Here is a 20720-nt window from a genome sequence, read left to right on the forward strand (position 1 = left end):
TTCTGGATGATAGTTAGCATGGTGTTAGCGTGGTGTTAGCGTGTTTACCTTTTATCTCCTGAAGGCATTCTGGATGATAGTTAGCATGGTGTTAGCATGGTGTTAGCGTGTTTACCTTTTATCTCCTGAAGGCATTCTGGATGATAGTTAGCATGGTGTTAGCGTGTTTACCTTTTATCTCCTGAAGGCATTCTGGATGATAGTTAGCATGGTGTTAGCGTGGTGTTAGCGTGTTTACCTTGTATCTCCTGAAGGCGTTCTGGATGATTCTCGCCGCCTCGTACAGTTCTCTCTGCTCGCCGTCCGTCAGCGTCAGCAGGGCGAAGTCTCTCTCGATCTTCCCATTGGCCGAGGCGTTCAGGAACTCCGCCCACGCTGCGGAGGAAGGGGGGCGGAGCCTCTGCAGGGCGAGGGCGCTGAGGGGGGAGGGGGGGCACACCCGCCTGCAGAGGGAGGGGCACATATTAGGGTTTTATTGGGAATAATTACTGGATTTCTTTTAAAGGTCTCCTATCGTGCAGAATACACTTTGTGATGTCTTCTCTACATCACCGTGTGTCCCCGATGGGTCCCCGTTGTGTCCCCGGTGTGTCCCCGGTGTGTCCCCGGTGTGTCAGGAGACTCTCAAAGTGTCAGGAAATAAACCCCTCTCTCTTTGCCTCCGTACCCACATCTCTAAAAACGGGGAACAACGGAGCTGATCCAGATTTGCTGCGTCATGACCACATTACTAAAATGTGGGCTGGCTTTAAACCCACGAGCCAATCAGAAACGTTGCTGTCAGAAACAATGAGACGTGTTCTGGAAGTAATATGGTCTGTGTTTACGTTAGCATGCTAACACTCAGAGCTAACCTGTACTGGAGAGAGTGTGTGTGAAGAAGCAGGAAATAAAAAGGAAGTCACCTTGTGGTAAACCTGAGAGAGAGAGAGAGTTTGAGCTCCATCCTGTTTCAGAGAGAATCCTTGATGTGGTTTGGAACATGATGTGGAGTTTCATCACGGCAGCATTTAGCTGACTATCTGCTGGGAAATTCTGAGCAGGCATTAGCTCCGCCCCCTCTTTTTTTAAGAGGGATGTCTAAAATGCATGATCTGTTTGGTATTTTGAGCAAAACACATCATAGACATGTTTTTTATATAATTTTGATATATCTGAGAACTATAATATATGCCTAAAAAAAGCATGATAGGAGATCTTTAAAACCTGTTTCATTAATTATCACATGCTCCTTTTTAAATCAGGAAACAAGGTGATTTCCCACCTGCTGCTGACAGAACCCGCCCCCCTGTCCGCCACTCAGGACGAGTCGACCAATGAGAGCAGCCTGAGCACCGTGCTGACCCTCTGTGACCTCCTGAACCGCCAGCTGCTGCTCCTGATTGGCTGGGCCAAACAGATCCCAGGTCAGTCACCTTTCACACTGAAGAAGGTCGTTTTAATTACTTCAACACGTTAATACAGTATGTCGTGATTATCCTTTTTTGGTCTGTTTTTTTACAAAAATGTTTGACTCTAGTTCTCTTTCATATTTTTGAATGTCATTTTTTTCACTTTTTGCGACTCGTTTTTTTTCGACTCGTTATTTTTTACTTTTTTCTATTGTCTTCTTTCCCACTTTTTTCGACATGTCATCTTTTCGTCTGGGTATTTTCAACTTTTTTTTTACGTCCAGGCTCACCTGTTCTGTCTCTCAGGTTTCGCCGCGCTCTCATTGGTCGACCAGATGCTGCTGCTGCAGAGCGGTTGGATGGAGGCGCTGCTTGTGGGCGTGGCCTGGCGGTCGCAGGGGGAGGAGCTTGTGTTCGCCGAGAACCTGCGATTGGACGAGGCTCAGTGTCGAGCCGCGGGATTGGCCGATCTCTACGAGGCGCTGCGACACTTGAGCGCCAAATATCAGGCGATGAATATGAGCCCTGAGGAGGCGGTGATGCTGAAGGCCATGGCCCTCGCTAACACTGGTACACACACACACACACACACACACACACACACACACACACACACACACACACACACACACACACAATCACAACATTTTATATATGATACAAGATATAAAATGTTGTGATTGTGTGTGTGTGTGTGTGTGTGTGTGTGTGTGTGTGTGTGTGTGTGTGTGTGTGTGTGTGTGTGTACCAGTGNTCCCCTCTTCTTCATGTCTCTTCTACATCAACATGTGTCCCCTCTTCTTCATGTCTCTTCTACATCAACATGTGTCCCCTCTTCTCCATGTCTCTTCTACATCAACATGTGTCCCCTCTTCTCCATGTCTCTTCTACATCAACATGTGTCCCCTCTTCTTCATGTCTCTTCTACATCAACATGTGTCCCCTCTTCTCATGCTCTTCTCACCTTCTACATCAACATGTGTCCCCTCTTCCTCATGTCTCTTCTACATCAACATGTGTCCCCTTTTCTTCATGTCTCTTTCAAGCTGCATAGATAAATCTGCTATATGCATCTCTCTCTATATATTAAATTATATTATTATTATATTAATAAACAGCTTCCACAGATTCCAGTTTTTCAAATAGTCCAATTTACTGACGTTTTACTTTGAGTGTGTAGATTAGATTAGATTACTTTATTGTCATTACAAAAATGCAAACACAGTGTAACGAAATTAAGGAGGGTCTAACCAGAGTGCAAAACAGTCAGTTATACACAATTATCAGAAGTATGTACAAAATAAATGATACGGAAAATAAAGGTAAATAGATGGGAAATGTATAAATAATAATAAATACACAGATAATAATAAATACACTGAATACAGAATTGCGCTTCAGCACAGCACACAACAACAACTAGGCAGTCTGGGACAGCGTGGGGTTCATTGTCAGTCTGACTGCTGAGGGGAAGAAGCTGTGCGTATTCCTGTTGGTTCTACCCGGGGGGCTGCGGTCGCGTGTCCCAGAGCGGGTGCCACGTAGGGGGATAAACAGTGTATGGTTGGGGTGGGAAGAGTCTCTGATGATGTTTCGTGCCCTTCGCAGGCACCGCTTTTCATAGACTGTACTGATGGTAGACTAAACAATAAGTAGTTTAAAGGTTTTGACTTTCCTTTAAGTTATTGTTTATAGTTATGTTTAATATATTTGAGGTCAATGTGTTTTATAACATTTTGTAGTAGTGTTTCAGGACCTGCGTTTCAAAAAAAGAGTCTGTGTTAACCACAGGTCACTAGACGGTCAAGTGGGAAACCAAAGAAAGGTCAAGGTCAGCCTGTGGGTGTTTATATATACACACACACACACACACACACACACACACACACACACACACACACACACACACACACACACTTGCATCCTCCTCTATTGTGTGAAATATTGATATTCGGACATTTAATGGACTGAGAAAAAAAGTCTAAGACACATCAGGCTGAAATACATGAATTAACACACACACACACACACACGCACACGCACACACGCACACACACACACACACACACACACACACACACACACACACACACACACACACACACACACACACACACACACACACACACAGCTAACAGTTTATAGATCCAGAACTGAGTCTATCAATAAACGTTATTGACCCGAGGCTCAGACAGTGGGAGACTGACCAGACTTCAGCTGGAAGTGTCCCAGCATGCACTGCTTCAACAGGAGTGTGCAATGCAGTGATATTGATCAGCTGTTAAAACACAGCATCAACAACAACTCTATATAAAAAGGGTTTCCTATTTTGAGCTAAATCCTTCCATTGTTGTCCAAAATAAATCACTAGAGCATCAAATGAGGATTGATCCGCCGCTGAAAATAGTCCCGTACAAATGCAATGTTTCCTCCTTTTGTTTTAATAAATCTAAACTGAGCAGCCAGTGCTTTAAGGAGAACATTGGATATATATTTAATGTAAAGATAATGTACTCTTTTAATTAAACTACAGACTGATTTTAGGTATGTAATGATGTTTGTCTTTAAACCAGAACGTTTTGTAAAGAATTGTCAGATTACGGGCGACAAACAATGATTCATTTATATGACAAAATGATAAAATATGACGTTTTGTTACGCTTTTAATATGGAAATCCTCATGAGTAAAATCACAAGGCAACAAATGCAAACTTTCATATCAATGCAGTAATAATACAGTATTTCGCTCTGACGTGTAGCACTGTAGCGGGTAGTGTGACATGGTAAAAATACACATGTAAAGTACCTCATGCACTTAAATACACAAAAGAAACAAAAACAAAATCATAATTGACCAAGTAATTAAATTAACTAGAAGGGGCACTTGGAGTGTACAGACCCCGGATATCGCATTGTTAACGAAACTTTTAATGCATGTATTAGATCAAAAGTTTTTTTTTATATTACGTTTCATATCAATTGGGCTCGTAGTATTTCCGTAATCCTGCCAACAAAGAACCAATATTTAAACCGTTTACACCAGAATTAGAAAATACCAAATGTCACTCCCCCCAAAAGCTATTGGGGCTAATCAGGGGCGCCGTAAGGGGGAGAAAAGTTAGGACGATTCTAAGGGCCCGTGACTGACAGGGGCCCAAACTATTTTAGAACACACACATTTAAGTAACCGATGTGATTATCTTTTCATGGGGCCCAAAATCCCTGGCGGCGCCCCTGGGGCTAATCAATACTGCGCTGCTTCAGCTCCCAGCCTCTGATCAATATCAGAAACACTCCTCTGGATCAATACGCTCAGACCCCCTCCCCCCAAAACTTCTCCTCTCTAATTTTAAATCAATATCAGTATTCATGTGTCTGTGTCAGGGTCAGGGGCACCGGGGGAGGGATGGCACGGATCACACCAGAAAGACTGAGAAAAAGGTTAGAAAAGTGTCAAAATAACTATAATTTCACAGGAAGACTAGAGCTAGAGGAATGAGAGAATCTGGTGTGGGGTATTTCCAAATATCTGGAACAAACTCCCAGAAACCTGCCGGTCCGCTGAGACTCTCTGACTACTTCTAAATCCAGGCTGAAGACTTTTCTTTTTGCCGCTGCTTTTAATTGAACTATTCACATCTCACACCGAACCGTAACTGTCATTCATGTTTTATTATCTTTGCTTTTTAATGTTTCTAATGTGTTTTTTATGCTCTTAATGTCATTCATTTTTGTAAAGCACTTTGAATTGCCTTGTGTTGAAAAGTGCTGTATGAGGCCCCGTCCACACGGAGACGATATCAGTTGTATCCGCTAAAGNTATCCTCACTTCTTGGTTTTTCTTTCATGAGGTCTTTTGAACCAATCTTAGTCTGGCCCCTTGCCTGAGACCAATTTGCCATGCGAGAACCTACCAGGAACACAAGGTTCCAGACAACACAGCCCCCAGGTTCATCAGGGCACACAAACCTCTCTACCACTGTAAGGTGCTGGTTCTTCAGATAGGCAAAAGCAATATCACAATTTGGAAAAAACTGCTTATAAATTCATTTCAATGGAAAAATTATCTGCCGGCATAAAAAAAAAAAAAAAAGATATTGATGCAATCTGGAACACATTCATTGATACATTTAATTAATAATCCTCAATCTGATTTCAGCCACCGCCCCTTTCTACTTCTTCAAGGTCATGCTACTATTTAAATGCCCCCCCCTTCCTAGGATATTATGACTATTATATTGTTACTCATTTAATTTAATTATAATTTTGTCATTTATTACTCTCTTTTTGTCTAATCCCTCGGGCACACACACACACACACACACACACACACACACACACACACACACACACACACACACACACACACACACACATTTTTTTTCTCTCCATATATATTTTGTTATTTGTCTTGTATTCTTGTAAATGTCCCTATTGTGTTCTGTGTATATGTGACACTGCAGGTGTATGCACTGGTCTTGTAACTCCTATATCACTAAATAAAAATAAATAAATTAAAAAAAGCATGAGGTAGGCAAATCAGAAAACATTAATATTTGATGTTCCCTTATTTGGTTACTTTCTGAAAGCAAAGACCAACTTCAATGTGTTTGTGGTTCGAAGCCTGAAATAAGGTTTGTGGTAACAGAGATCTTTTAACGTTTTGTTCTACGTACCACACTGGTGATTGCACTGTAGGATATAGCTTCTTTATGTCATAAAAACAGCGGTTGCTAACAAGTGACTAAATAAACCTCAACATGTCATTACGCCTAGGTGAGTTTGCCTTTAGCTCAAATGGGACCTATCATGCAAAATTCACTTTTTTATGTATTTTATACGTAAATATGTGTCCCCAGTGTGTCAGGGAACTCACAAAGTGCTCTTTTCCTCCGTACCCAAATATCTAGAAACGGGGATACATCGGGGCTGATCCAGGTGTGCGTCCGATATGACGTAATATCTTAAATGTGGACCCACGGCCCTATCAGAAGCGTCGCTATCAGAAACAATGCACAACGTGTTTTGGAAGAAATATTGTCTGTGTTTACATTAGCAAGCATCGCTAACACTTTACTGGAGAGAGTATGTGTAAAAAAGCAGGAAATAACAAAAGGAACTCACCTTGTGGTAAACCCGCAAGAGAAAAAGCATTTGAGCTCCATACTGTTTCAGAAATAATCCTTGGTTTGGAACATGATGGGGTTTAATCACGGCACCATTTAGCTGCATCTCAGGTAGAATTCTGAGCAGGCATTAGCTCCCCCTCCTCTTTTTTTTTTTCAAGCTAAGGACCCCGAACCTACAGTTCTCTAACAGGGCTGAAAGAGAGGATATGAGGGATGTCTAAAATGCATGATCTGTGTTTGGTATTTTGAGCAAAACACATCATAGACATGTTTTTTATATACTTTTTATATATCTGAGTCCCATAATATATGCCTAAAAATAGCATAATGGGAGACCTTTAATTTGGTTAGAATTTGCATACACACTTGATGAAAAGAAAACTGGAAGGGCCTAACAGTGACTTGCCAGTTAGATTAATTCTAAACATGCGGTGTGTCTTCATAAGCACATACCGCAGAGCTAAACCTCCTCTCATTGTTGGCATAAACATTCACTTGAATGTTAGAAAAAACACATACCATGTCCTGGATCAAATGTCGCACTTGTTCAGTGAGTCAATATTAAACAGCTGTGTCTCAAAATAAAATGTCAACATCCCTTTTAAAATTCTCAGTGCTCTAAAGGATGTTTTATTACCATGTGAGTTGTGAATAATAATTGGTTTGCTCTGGTGTTGCAGTGATAATAGGTACTTCTGGGTTGGCCTGAACAGGAGGAACCCGAATGATCGCTCCTGGCAGTGGAGCGACGGCAAGCCTGTGAGTGTAAACTTCTTCTTTTTTTTTGAGTTGTTCGCATTCCAGTCTGTTTCTTTTTTGTATCGTCCTGTCAGATCAGTTTGTGTCAATATATTTAGCCTGCCTAAAACTTTTAATAGAATATTATTATATGATATATTTACAATATTATAGGTATGTCAAACAAATACATTCTGTGCTGGATTAAACAAACTTTCAAAAGTCATAGTGTATAATGTTGGAGCTAAAACTTCTCAAAATGTACATTTATATTCATTGCACTGTATAAATGTTTTCACAACAGGTATCTATGGATGTTTTACAACGAGATTTCCATGAGGATGATGCATACAGTCGGGACTGCACTGCATTCAAGGTGGGCTGCAAAGATGTTTACTGGTAAAAGCAGACTTTCAAGGGGACGTATTATGAAAAACATATTTTCACTTCTCCACCCACGGCTTATGTTTTTCTTATCTTATCTTTTTGCATGTGTTTTGTTATGGTATAGTAATATCTGGTTTTACAGCTAATCTGTGACTCAAGCTGTTTGTATGAGTCTTAAGAGGGCCTACAATTGAAAAATGCCTCTCTTGACTCAGTAATTTCATGCCCAACATGTTGTCTTAATCCCCCAAAAGACAGTGAGTTAAACAGTGTTTCTTGTTCATTTGACCCTTCTGATTAACACAGAAAGTAGCTGTTTCTTATCTCACTGCTCAGAATCTGGCCTTTTAGGTTGTCTCAGTTAGTGATTGTGTTGTCAGAAGGAAAGACACTCTCTTCTCAAACTATCACTGAAGTCCACGAAAAAACAAGATGTGCCATGTCACAGATATGAAACTGCTTTTGTTGTATATTTCCTTCTTGATAATATGTGTTCAAACAATCTGTGTGTTCGTCAGACATCGAGGAGCAGCTTGAAGCACCTCATTGTGTTCCTGATGCACGATTTATCCCCCATACCCTTCTTTGCCACGCCGTTTCACTGTGACGCCAGGCTGGAGTGGGTCTGCCAAATCCCCCGCGGTAAGAATACACATATAATAAGCACCTCAGTGTGCACAAAGCAAAGGCTGTTGTTTGTGAAGGCACCTCTCATCAAGGCTGCTTAACAAGAGGGATGTGTAATGTAACTAGAATTCTGTGATCCAAACTGTATTTGACTTATTTATACAGGTTTCTAAATCACAATAACAAAGTTAAGAAAGCGATTTCTCCACATGGGATCGAAGAACTCAACATGATTTCCTGATTTGTGGGTTTACGGTTACATTCTTCCTCTAACTCAGTCTTTGTTAATGCTTGGACAGGAAAGACACCAAAGACCCCGAGCTGGTACAATCCAGGTAAGGACCAAATCTTTATAGATTATGTGTTGAGAGTATGAAATCATATCATCCTTGCATTTCTGTGTGTATGATGATGTTTATTGTCACGGTCTAAGATATGTCCTTGTTTTGAGGCATGTCTTTTGTGCTTTTCAGACGGACACCATGAGACATCTATCTTCATAGATGGAGCAGAGTTTTGGTTTGTAAAGGAGCCTAAGCTAACTTTTGACGAGGCACAGCTCTTTTGCAATGGCAATGGCAGTAACCTGGCTATGCCAAGCAGCTCATCTGCTGTTGGAAAGATCCGGAAGCACATAAGCGAAGTAAGTTTTCAAACGTTTTCTCATTTCTAACTGTGGCTTTTGTACTGATACTATGACAACTGTCAGGCACTAACCCTAAACCTAATCAACTGCAGACACCTAGCATAAGCTAACCCTAAAACTGTGGTTTAAGTGGTCTCCAGGGCCCAGGAGTTCAAAACTTTTAGTCTCAATCAGATCCGATCCGATTTTGAAATCCCAAATCGGACAGATTTTGTCCCTGTAGTTCAAAGCAATTCAGGATAGGATCACCCTGATCCAGATTACGACTTTTCGAGATTACTAGATCCTGAATATCAGTGCTTTAATCCTACCGATCGCCATCTAGTGGATATGAAAGATAATACAAGGAAGACAGGAGACCACATTGCAGAGACATCTATAATGTCTACCGGTAATTATATTTTTAATTTTGAAAGCTGATGACAGATGATGGACTTTTTTTTTGTTGAAGATATGTTTACTTTAATCTAAATTGCATTTGTACTTTTATGACCATAAACATTTATGTCATCAACATTTGGTTGAAAACAAAATAGGCCACCACAAACGTGACCAAAAATGGAAAAATAAAATGTATTTCCCATGAAGGCTAAAAGTGGTGTATTATTTCAGTCAACAAACTTTGCCATCTGTACATTGTACTGTACATTTTGCTCTGGTAATCCACTGGAAATCCACCCCTCTGCTGGGATCAGGATAATCCAGTTTTTTGGGATCAAATTGATCCCAATCCTGTGTTGTCGGTTTGAACTACCCATTTTGAAGATTTGATCCAGATTAAAGCTTGGATTGGATTTCCTGATCTGGTCGGATATCAAAGTGATCCTAATCCTGTTTTTTTGGTTTTGAACTACCCAATATCCAAATCTGATCCGATCAGATAGGGATTCAAAGTTTTGAACTCCTGGGCCCTGGTGATGTTTTGATATTTATTGTATAGTTACAATAATTTACCCTCTTCTTCTGCCTCCTAACTAACCTCTTAAAAAAATACTAATTTCTTAAAAGCGTTGTTAAATTAATTTCACATCTCGGCCTCAGCTGAACATTTTGACGTTTTTATTCTGTCTTTTGTGAGTCCTCCATCTAAATGGAAGTGAAATACTAAATCACTGGAGGGCTCCCAAATACGTTTTTGACACATACTTGAACTTTGGACAAGCAGCAAAATATTTGTTGAATACCATATTTTATATTGATGACATTATTTACTTTTAGTGAAAAAGGGTTGCTAGTAAAGCTTGTGTGTTTTCAACAGTTGTCAAGTTCTACAAAAGAAAGCTGGTGGGTCGATTTGGAAGACCCTGAATGGATACTGTCGTAAGCCAGCATAGTCACACTATCATACAGTAATCTGTTATTGTACAAGCACAATAAAAAGAGAATATCTGCACATATCACTGTGTGAATGTGATGAAATGTCATGTTGATGCTAACTGATACTCTGTCTGTTTCTAGGCAACCCTTTCACTTTTATCATAAAGCTTTCCTGGGCAGATGCTCCTACATGAGTTCTGAATCCTTATTTCGAAGTGAGTCATCATCATAGTGTTTCTAGACAGCTGTGGACGATAAGTTATATTTTATTATTTATTTACTATATTGTAATGTAAGAAAGCTAATTCTAACTCACTCAAACTTCCATCAGTTAAAATAATCTTACATATTGGTCACAGCTACTTTTGCCTTAGTTTTATAATACTGCTTATCAGACATTTCGGCAGTCATTGTTTGGTTTTAGAATCACACAGCTTTGGGAGTCAAGGATATGCTTTAAACATAAGAGTAGGCAAATGTACAAATTCTTTGTTTTCTTGACCAGTATGAAACTTTAAACTTTAATAAGAACTTGATTGAGTCAACATAAAACCAGAAACAAAGTTCCCAGCAGTTCTAATCCCTAAAATAACATAACCAGAAATCCTATTCTCCCCAATTACTTTCTTACCATGACAGAAAGGTTTCCTATGTGAAAACATAAATGAAAGTTCTATATTTCATGTTCTTAAGAAATTCCTAATATTTGAAAACACATTTTTTAGGGCCATTAAAGTTGGATTTATTTTGACTGCTCTTTTGTTAGGAGTAACATGTAAAAACAAGGCATTGGTAGATTACTGGGATAACAACTATGACATGAGAAATTACTAAATAATTAAATATTTCTGGAATTGTATCATTATCAGTATCATTAAGTACGGTAAAACTAACACGATTGTATCTGAATGGAATCCTTCAGAGAGCTCTGATGCACATACGTTGTTTGATTGATAACTGACATTCCCACAGACTCTTTTACTAACGTACACATTGACTGTCCTGTTTACCTGCAGGCCGCGAGCTCAGCTGCAGTCAGCGGTTTTCTTTTGTGTGCGAGAGACAGAACATCACGTCAGTGGAGATAAACCCTCTCTTGCCTCGGCCTGAAGGACAGCCCTGCGGAAATCAATCTCAGCTTTTCAGAAATAAGGTCTGATCCTTCAACACATTTGATATCTACATTTTAGTAAGTGCATGACGTTAAAAAACTAAAAAGCTAACGAGATTAGAGCTAGGAGAATTTATTTCAAACTAAAATTAGCCTGGACACTCTTTCAACATAGACTGATAATTGTGAGTTTACATTTAAAAAAGGCTTAAAACAGACAATTTTTATAGTGTGAGAGGTGTCAAATCATGTGCTGTTAAATAGAAGTTTCAATATCTAATATTTAACACTCCACACATTTGTCACTCGGGTTGTTTGCAAATTAAGAATAATATCTTAGCAAAATGGATCTACATTAAAACAAAAATGTGCTTGGCATCTGCCTGCCCTATATCTCTTTGTTAATTCTATTCAACCTCCATTTAAGTCTCTTGAGATACATTATCTCTGTGACAAGTAAAAACAGGGTCATTGAATAGCATGTTGTCCAATAACAAAGTCATATTAATCTAATAATGTCTTGTAGTGCTACACTGTGATGTCAAGCTTGAAGCCTGTGTCGTTCGGATATGCCAATGAGGAATGCCAGTCGGTGAAGGGAACCCTGGTGACTATATCAGATCAGGTGGAGCAAGGTGAGGAGCTTTCAGTTGTGCTTCTGTTTAATCGCCAAGACAACCATACATGCCTGTCAGATGATGATTATTACCGTGATTCTTATTTGTGGTTAAGGTCAAAGCTTGTTGTATAAGAAATGTAGCCAAAATGCATCGTGTACTGAACACAAGGCATTGTTGTACTAAATGTGTTCCTTTTAGACTTCATCACCACCCTTTTGCCAAGTTTGAGAAACATCGAGAAGACATGGATTGGTCTGAAAATCAAACATGACGACCCAGAGTGGGCGGACCAGTCCCCAGTTCACTACATCAACTTTAACCCCCTGCTCCTGGGCATGCACAGGTCTATAAAAGTCAACGTGAGTTCCCCTTAGCTGCAGAATCAAATATGAATTGAACAGATCTAATTTCACAGGTCATTTGGGGGAAATATTGTATGTTTATAAAAAAAGTTGTATAAAGCCTCCAGGGGGAGGTGTACAACATCTGATATAATTGAAGTGATGTGTGTTAGGCCGAAGGAAACATTTGGAATTGAAAAATATGGGGATGTTCAGTTACAATCAAGTGAGGTTACCAAACTGCTGAAGCCTGTTCTTTACGGATAGCATTGGCCAGTGGTATCACAAGAAAAAAACCTTTAACACGTTTGAATTCACAATTCTCTGTTTTTTTCTTATCTGTTCTTGCTTGACAGAGATGGGACAAAGAGAGTATGGAGTTGTGTGTGTTTATGATCAACAACCCAAACTCTGCCATGCTCGGTACCTGGGACTATTCTTCCTGCACAGAGTATCAAAATCTGGCGTTTTGTCAGCACTATGCAGGTAAACCCCCGCTTCAAACACTTACAGTAATGCTACTTTTGTAACCAAAAAGTCACAGTGGCACACTAAGGTCCCTCTTAAGATTTTCTTGATTGTCGTTTTATTAAGGGCAGTAAATAAAACATGGCTTAAACAACTTAAAGGGTGTTAAAGTGCCTACCATTGCATGTCATTCTCTTCATGTCCTGCCCTCCATTTTCTTTCATCAAAAAAAAAAGCTAAGATTTTGGAGCAACATATTTCACTGGCACAATTTACATGACATGATGAATTTTGAACACAAAGCTTACTCATTTCAGATAAAATGGAGGGGCCCCACGTCCCAACAGAGCCCTTCCACGTCAATAACCACACCTTCCTGCTGCTCGCACAAAATCTCACCTGGTTTGAGGCCTTAGAGCAGTGCGGGAAACACAAAATGGACCTGGCCAGTGTGGCCGACACCTTGTTGCAGGCCACCCTCACTGTGCATGTGAGCCGTGCACAAACACCCATGTGGATCGGCCTCTTCAGTGAAGACGTGAGTGTGCATACAAAGGGCTGCCGTAAATACAACAACCATTACAGCATTAGACTGAAATTGTACTTTTTTTGTATTTAGGATGGAATCCACTACCGCTGGACGGACCACAGCCACACCGTGTTCAGTCGCTGGTCCTCTGATGTCACCAGCGGCTCGTGTGTCTACCTCGACACCGATGGCTTCTGGAAAGCCACCGAGTGTGAGGAGATGCTAGGAGGTGCTATCTGCCACAAACCGCATGGTGAGAGAAAATCTGAAATGCCCTGTGTTTCTCACCATGGCAGCTAATTCCTTCTAGTGGTGGCGTACCAACATTTAGAGGTTATGCTGTAGCTTTGCCAGTTGTAGCTCTAGTTTTATGGCAAATTGTTTTATAACCCTGCTATGGAGTCCTCTGTGGTAACAGGATGCAAAGTCTGTTGGAAAGGAACATTTAAAACATAGAAAATAAAGCCATAGGCTTCCCTATTCGGTCTGATGGCGAAACAAAGCACAAGCAACATTTGGCCGTTATTGTGGAAAGAGTTGTGGAGTTTTAGAATAATAGAGGCTTTTAATATGAAACTATGGAACATCAAGGGGTTTTCTGTGAAAAAAAAAAAAGTAAGGATACTGATTTTATGTAGGAATTATCTTTCTTTTTTTTCAAATCCCTTTTTGTCACCATTGTTATATTTTGTATTTAATCTTTCTTAAGTTTGATAACATATGATGGTTAGTAGACTTCATAACTTCATAATTCTTCATAATAAATGTTCTTCTTCATGTACACCATTTTCTGTTTAGTCTTGTGGTTTCACAGGCTTCCTCTCCAGTTCAAATCTCTTCCTTCCCTTGTTGGCATGCATCATTATTCTTGCAAGTTCAATCATTTGAAACTATCTTAAACAAAATGTCAACTTATGTGTCACAGAAGAGATCATCACCACACCAGAGGATGTCGCTGTGAAGTGCCCCCATAAGATTAATGGTCCCAACTGGATCCCCTTCAAGAACAACTGCTACTCCTTCCAGCTGGTCGCCACCAGATGGGACCAGTTTAACCAGGGACAGATCGAGGAAACCTGCAAAAAACTTCGTAAGAATTTCAAACAACATCCGGCATGCGCTGTTATTTGGAGATCTGTTTGGAGAAATGTTTCTATAGCAGATGATGCGTTTATGTTCCAGATGCAGATGCAGACATCCTAACCATTCGAAATGCAGAGGAGAACGAGTTTATTAAGCAGCAACTCATACCCTTTAGAAACTTGGTCCAGTTTGTTTGGCTGGGGATGTTCAAAGATGAAAACGGTAGGTCATGTATGCACATTTGTCTTTTTTCTTTGTTGCTTTTAAGGCTGCAAAAAGTTTGTTACGTTACAGAAGAAGACGATTCTTCTCTAATACAGATCTCAAAACCTAAACCTAAGCTAGATGGTATCGGCTGACACCAGAGAGAGATCTTTTTTGTCTTTTGTATCAAATTTCTTGCGTGTGTTCACAAACTGAGACTGAAATCATCAGTACACTCACAGAGCTCGTTGACGTTGAAGTTCTGCTATAGCCTTCTGCTTGGTGGCTTTGTTGTAGTACCGATGCACAATACTTATATGAAATGTATCTTAGTGTAACTGAAGTGGCAATAATTGACAGATGGCAGGTTCGTTTTTCTTCATAAGGTTATGTTACAGGGTTTTGGTTGGCTTTTGAATAGGATTATTAGTCTCTCTTTTTTATTCATTATATCGACATTAATAGTGACTTTTCATTTGTGAGTATTTATGTCACATTGCAAGGGTTAATATTCATGTTTGGATACGCTCTAGATAACCAGATGAAATGGTATGATGGCACCACTGTCCAATATTCCAACTGGGCCAATGGCAGACCAGAAGTAGAAGGACCATTTCTGGCCGGCCTCATGGTCGACAGCTTCTGGATTCTCATCTCAAAGCAAAGATCATTCCCAGAGTTCAAACAGAGGAGCATTGTGACCTGCAAACTGGACAACGGTTGGTTTAAAACACTTCAAATCATGATCTTTATTTCTCTGTCCAACTCTGTCGTCATGACCTTTCATTTTTTGTAATCCTTCCCTCCCAAGAACCAAAACACGAGTACAACCAGTCATCCACGGACTTCCAACATTACGGTAACTTAACCTATCAGGTGCTGACCCTTAAGATGAGCTGGCACCAGGCTCTGGAGGAGTGTAGTGAGCGGGGGGGCCACCTGGCCAGTGTGCACGACCTCCAGCATAGCGCTCATGTGAAGCTCATCGCCAAGACAGACGGATTCCCCCTCTGGATCGGCCTATCGAACCAGGATGTAAGAACATTACTGAACCCAAATATTCTCATAGCTTACACTGAGTACATCCCAAGTGTATCTCATTTGGATTTATCTCACATGGTTTTGCGCAATAATTCATGGGATAACATAAGTGTCTCTTTCTCTTTCTCAGGTTAGTGGATCAACCTTTGAGTGGTCCGATGGAACGAGATTTGACTACAAAGCCATCATCTCTGACTCACTGGAGGCCCCCAGCTCAGACAAACAAGAGCCCAGCTGTGTTATGGTAACCCCTGCTGGGGCCTGGGTGAAGACCAGCTGCAGCACGGTGCAACAAGGAGCCATCTGCTACACCACCTCCATCACCACCACCTCCCAAAGTAAGACAGCAATAACTTTTACCACAAGAACCACATTCTTATGTAGGAAAAGGGAAGTGACTGAGATGGTCTTATTTGGCCAATCGGCAAGTCATTCTTACGACTTCAATATGTTCATGATCTTCTATTTGAAAGGTTTGTTTTGTTTGACTCTCCAAAGAAGTTTTTTTTGTTGGACTCTACAAAGAAGTTTTTTTTCTTTGATTCTACAAAGAGTTTTTTTTGCTCAAAGTTTAAACATCATGTTATCTGTTTACAATATTAGTGTGACATCAAAGAGCAATGAAAAGAGATCTATGTTATTTTGTCCACGACTTGTTGCTGCTCCCTAAAACTAATGAAATATGAATATACCTGACTAGTTATCAGGGTTAATGCTATTATTGATGTACAGCAGGTGAATGAATAAACCCTAACCCTTGCATAGTCATGATCAAAATGTTAACAAACTTCAAACTAAGTTTTCAGAGAAACTTTCACATGAATTTTCCCAGTTGAAACTCTTTTTCCGACACTACATGAATGCAGAATTTGTGTTGAATAGTTTAGTCTGCAGAAATCCTTCAGAGGAAAAAGCAATATTATGATATATTAAGGCTTTAAACATCTACTTGTTTGTGTTATAGTGGCATTGAGCGTTGTTGTTTCTGTGTTATGAATCAGGAGCCAGACAGCTGTTTCCCCCGGTGGCCAATCACTGCCCTCAGAGCAACGGCATGTCCATGTGGGTGCAGCACCAGGACCACTGCTACGCCTTCCACATGAGCTTCTACAACTTCAGCGTGTACAGCATGCAGCAGGCCCGGAGCATCTGCCAGAGCCTGGGTGAGACGTTGTTCTGTGTATGAAGGGTCGTAATCCGTATTCATCTGATCAACTGCAGTCCGCTTATTGATTTTAATTATTTTCACAGATGCTCAACTGCTGACCCTCAAAAGCAAAGAGGAGAAGGACTTTGTGTCGAAGCACGTGGTCGATGACCCCCTAATCACCAGCCGAGTGTGGCTCGACATGGAGCTCGATACTCAAGGTACACCCCAGCACTTTAAAGGGAATAAAGACAGTGACACATCAAATACAGTTTACAGGGCCATATCTCAATTCTGGTTATATGCTATTGCCTATCATTTAGGTCGAGCTGGCATTAAAAAAATCAGCATGTTGTGTTTTTGCTTTTTTGCATTGCTTACAAAAAATGGTCAACTGAGTATTAAGAAACCTGTTAATTAATGTGGGAGTGAAAGCTGATTCCAATCCACTTTCAAATTATAATGTTGTATTGATTTAAAGAATGTAAACATCATCATAATCTTAAAGTACGCTGCTCCAAGTGGCAAAAAAATCAATGATGTTGTTTCAATTGATCCGTGTGATATCCAATGAGTCTAGTCAGATATTTCTTCTCAACATCACATAGAAACACATTATTTGGGACATTTGCGGTGCTAGTCCTTCTCCCTTCACGTCCCACCATCTCCCTTATTCCTCTCAGGTCAGCCTCTGTCCTGGCAGGACGGCTCAGCTCTGGATTACTCCAACTGGAAGTCTGAGGCTTTGGTTAATGGGAAGAAGTCGGAGCCCCACTGTGCCGTCATGGTGACAGGAGATGAAGGAAAGTGGACCCGCGCCAGCTGCAACACGAGCTTCAGTCGGGTTGTCTGCAAAACTCAAACAAGTAGGTATTGCGATTTTGGGAAATGCACTTATTTTCTCTCTTGCTAAGAGAAAGAAAGATGCTGCTCTCATATGTGTATGGTAATTATAAATGTGTGTGAAAATATATCCCGAGGCGGCAGCTCGTTAGCTTAACTTGGCACAAAGAAACAAGAGGAAAGTTAGCCAGGAGGTTGCTGGTCCTGGCCAAGCAAAAGTGTGGCACATCAGCACACAAAAAATAGCACACTTTAATTTTTTTTCACACTTCAGTTTTTGTAAAGAATAAACTACAATATATTAAATGTTTTTTTATTGAGCTTTAGAGGTGGTGGTGGGCAGATAATGCTACCTTACCAGGCTAGCTGTTTTCCACTCTTTTCAGTCTCTGTGCTAAACTACCTGTCTGTTCACTGAAGCTTCAGAATTACTTTAATATGAAGCCGACCAAGTATATTTTTTACATAAGTTAATTGACAGGCTTTGTTTTTCATGTATTTTATACATAAAAATGTGTCCCCTAAATTCGGAAAGTTTCAGGAAAAAATATTCTCTCTTTTTGTCCTGATCCATCTACTCTACTGTATATAAAAACATGTCTGAGAGGAGCTGATCAGATTTTGCCACTTTGTGATTGTGTTTGGGGTTGTGAAACCATTAGCCAATAACCAACCAAGGTAACAACCGGCCGCCCTATCACCTAGCACTATTCACAGAGGGGCGTGGCCAGCAGCAGCAGCTCATTAGCATGTAAAGCTACAGATCCAGAATCAGCACTTTTGAAACAGAGGGGTTTATGGCATGCTACAATGCATGATCTGTTCGGTATTTTGAGCCAAACACTTCAGACATGTTTTGTATATAACTGAGACCTTTAATTTATTGTTGAAAAATAGTATAATAGGGGGCCTTTAAACTACTTACACTCACACAGCAAGTCTAAACTCAAATAAAAGCTGCATGACCTGAATCATGACGGCATTTTGTTCAGTGGAAACACAAAAACGTCTTGTTGAAAACTGATTGATGACTGATCAACTTCACTTTTGCGTGCTCAGAGTCCGGAGGCTCTCCTGTGGCGTTGGGTCTCTTCATCGTGGTCGTCATCGCTCTCCTTTTAGCCATCGGCTTCATCCTCTACAAGAAGAAAAGAGCCCACTTCTCTTCCACCGTCCGCTACAAGAGAACCTTTGATGAATCAGACAGCACCAGTATTATCACAGAAGCTGAATAAGTATCAGCCTCAGGGAGTGTTTATGTGCCTTGTGTGCATTTTAGTACTATTCAGCAAAAGCAGATGCAGCCTTTCCCTTTTTTAAGTTATTTATTTATCATGTTTAAGCCTGCAAACTTTCTCAAATGATGTCTAAAACTGTAAATATATTGTGAATATCTGCCAATTCAACTCTTTTCTGGGATACTTTAGATTGTATTGATGAAGAGTGAAGCGTTATGAACATACTGGGGCTGTGTTAAATTTTGATCATTGACATTAGTGCGATGTTTTTGTTTTTAAATTGTACAAAGATTAGGAGTTAAAATATGCAACCAGAAAAGACACTCCCATTCAGGCCCTATAACAGGGGTTACATTGCACTGATGTATAAGTGACTCCAAGCTATCAGTAACAGAACATGCTGTACTGTATATACCATTACTCAATCTATTCCAATGTGGCTTTAGTTAATTCATATAATAATAGACTAAAGGCCAATTCACCTAAAATTATGTTAGACCTGTTTTTCTTTCACTTGGAGTTGTATTTATATTTTCGTTTAAATACTCACAATACAGCCCAGATCTGAATCGTTTGAGAGCTGGTTTTCTACAAAGGTACGCCCCATACCGATCTATGAGCAAAAAGGAAGAAACTAAAGATTGTAAAATGTAAATGTGTGATTATGTTTGATAAGAAACTTGGCTTTTGAGTTTTCTATATTGTTTTACTAAGCTGCACTTCATTGGCCTGAGCAACATCTATCTTTTTCAAACCTCAGTAAATCAAGTTAAAACTATCTGGATTAAGAGCTTGCACTCTGGTCAAGAAACTATATTTGTTTTTTTATTGGATTGTGCCTTTTTAAATAAGTAAGAAAATGTATGATTGAAAATGTCACTCACTGTGCCTTTTTAACATCATAATTCAGAAGGGATGGGAGACATTAAGCCACTGGGTAGTGTTATTTTCTCTGTATTACCTGATTCAGTTGTCTTATAATACTTAACATTGTGTTTTTGTTGACAATACATAATGATTCAAGGGAAAGTTGTAGTGCTGCTGATCAGTTGTGTAAGTGTAGACACTGGCTTGCCTAAAAATGACTCGGACATGTTTGTATAAAGTTTGTGTTGATTTAGATCTGACTCCCCTATGCACTTACTACTGAGCAAGAACGCACTTTAATATGTTCCTACTATGTTTAAGCACAATGAGGTTAAGGGTTTTAGAGACATTTAAATTGCACTGGCGTTTGCTGTGAATGCTTTGTAAATACGTTTTATAACTGAGAATGAACCAAAGATTCTGAGTTCTTTGAATTTCAGAAGCCTGATCTTTCTTTTTATTGTGTGGAACTGCGTCAATACGGCTTGTTAGACCCTTCATATCAAGTTGTAAACCAAATGTAAGTGGGTTGTTTTTTTTGTTTTACTTATCACTCTTAAACAGGTCTATCAGCTCAATCAGGTACATTATCCTTCCAATAAAATTTCCTGTCACCAAATGTTTGTTTCTATTTCATTCATTATAATTAGTGTATGCAAAGATTTATTTTACTATGCGGTTGCTATTTATCCAATCCAAATTCAACCATCATGACAGGTACAAAAGTGATGGGAGTCACTGGGTAATAGTCCGGCAGCAAGTCCTCAAAAAAGGCTTTAGTTTTTCAGATACCCCTATCCGAGGTAGAACAAATGACAACAATGATTTTTCTTATCTTTAGGGTCTCCCATTAATGAAATTGATTGTTGTCAAATTTTATTTTGGGGGAAAAAAAGTTTTTTGGGTTGTTCTTTAGAACTACCCCAATCCCTGAAAAAGAGCCAAATTAGACCAGGCCGAATGTGGGAATGGTGACTAAAAAGCCCATAACTT

The 20720-nt window shown here is 39.9% G+C and overlaps 2 protein-coding genes across 2 annotated transcripts in view; both read left to right on the forward strand.

Moving 5' to 3' along the window:
* Positions 1 to 20346, forward strand: part of ly75 (lymphocyte antigen 75) — a 35193-nt gene extending 14847 nt beyond the window's left edge. The window contains exons 14-35 of the mRNA XM_010796470.1: positions 7201 to 7279; positions 7563 to 7634; positions 8164 to 8287; positions 8572 to 8607; positions 8746 to 8915; positions 10177 to 10238; positions 10377 to 10450; positions 11252 to 11388; positions 11873 to 11981; positions 12165 to 12325; positions 12664 to 12793; positions 13093 to 13313; positions 13395 to 13557; positions 14230 to 14394; positions 14487 to 14609; positions 15125 to 15310; positions 15403 to 15626; positions 15763 to 15970; positions 16634 to 16795; positions 16884 to 17000; positions 17463 to 17645; positions 18682 to 20346. Coding sequence (XP_010794772.1) covers positions 7201 to 7279; positions 7563 to 7634; positions 8164 to 8287; positions 8572 to 8607; positions 8746 to 8915; positions 10177 to 10238; positions 10377 to 10450; positions 11252 to 11388; positions 11873 to 11981; positions 12165 to 12325; positions 12664 to 12793; positions 13093 to 13313; positions 13395 to 13557; positions 14230 to 14394; positions 14487 to 14609; positions 15125 to 15310; positions 15403 to 15626; positions 15763 to 15970; positions 16634 to 16795; positions 16884 to 17000; positions 17463 to 17645; positions 18682 to 18857 — 3082 coding nt within the window. The 3' untranslated portion in view covers positions 18858 to 20346. The remainder of the gene's footprint in view (positions 1 to 7200; positions 7280 to 7562; positions 7635 to 8163; positions 8288 to 8571; positions 8608 to 8745; positions 8916 to 10176; positions 10239 to 10376; positions 10451 to 11251; positions 11389 to 11872; positions 11982 to 12164; positions 12326 to 12663; positions 12794 to 13092; positions 13314 to 13394; positions 13558 to 14229; positions 14395 to 14486; positions 14610 to 15124; positions 15311 to 15402; positions 15627 to 15762; positions 15971 to 16633; positions 16796 to 16883; positions 17001 to 17462; positions 17646 to 18681) is intronic.
* On the forward strand, positions 565 to 4825 carry LOC104967142 (estrogen-related receptor gamma-like). The gene is made up of 4 exons (XM_010796558.1): positions 565 to 586; positions 1245 to 1406; positions 1698 to 1961; positions 4776 to 4825. The coding sequence occupies exons 1-4, from the start codon at positions 565 to 567 to the stop codon at positions 4823 to 4825; spliced, it is 498 nt and encodes a 165-aa protein (XP_010794860.1).
* Positions 20347 to 20720: the final 374 nt, after the last annotated feature.

The sequence above is a fragment of the Notothenia coriiceps genome, unplaced genomic scaffold (genome assembly GCF_000735185.1).
Source record: "Notothenia coriiceps isolate Sejong01 unplaced genomic scaffold, NC01 NC01_scaffold00037250, whole genome shotgun sequence".
NCBI lineage: Eukaryota > Metazoa > Chordata > Actinopteri > Perciformes > Nototheniidae > Notothenia > Notothenia coriiceps.

Coding starts and splice junctions, on each gene's coding strand:
- LOC104967142 (XM_010796558.1), top strand. CDS start 565: ATGGGTCCCCGTTGTGTCCCCG. Junction 1,407..1,697: donor CTGGGCCAAACAGATCCCAG/GTCAGTCACCTT, acceptor TCTGTCTCTCAG/GTTTCGCCGCGCTCTCATTG. Junction 1,962..4,775: donor CATGGCCCTCGCTAACACTG/GTACACACACAC, acceptor TGTCTGTGTCAG/GGTCAGGGGCACCGGGGGAG.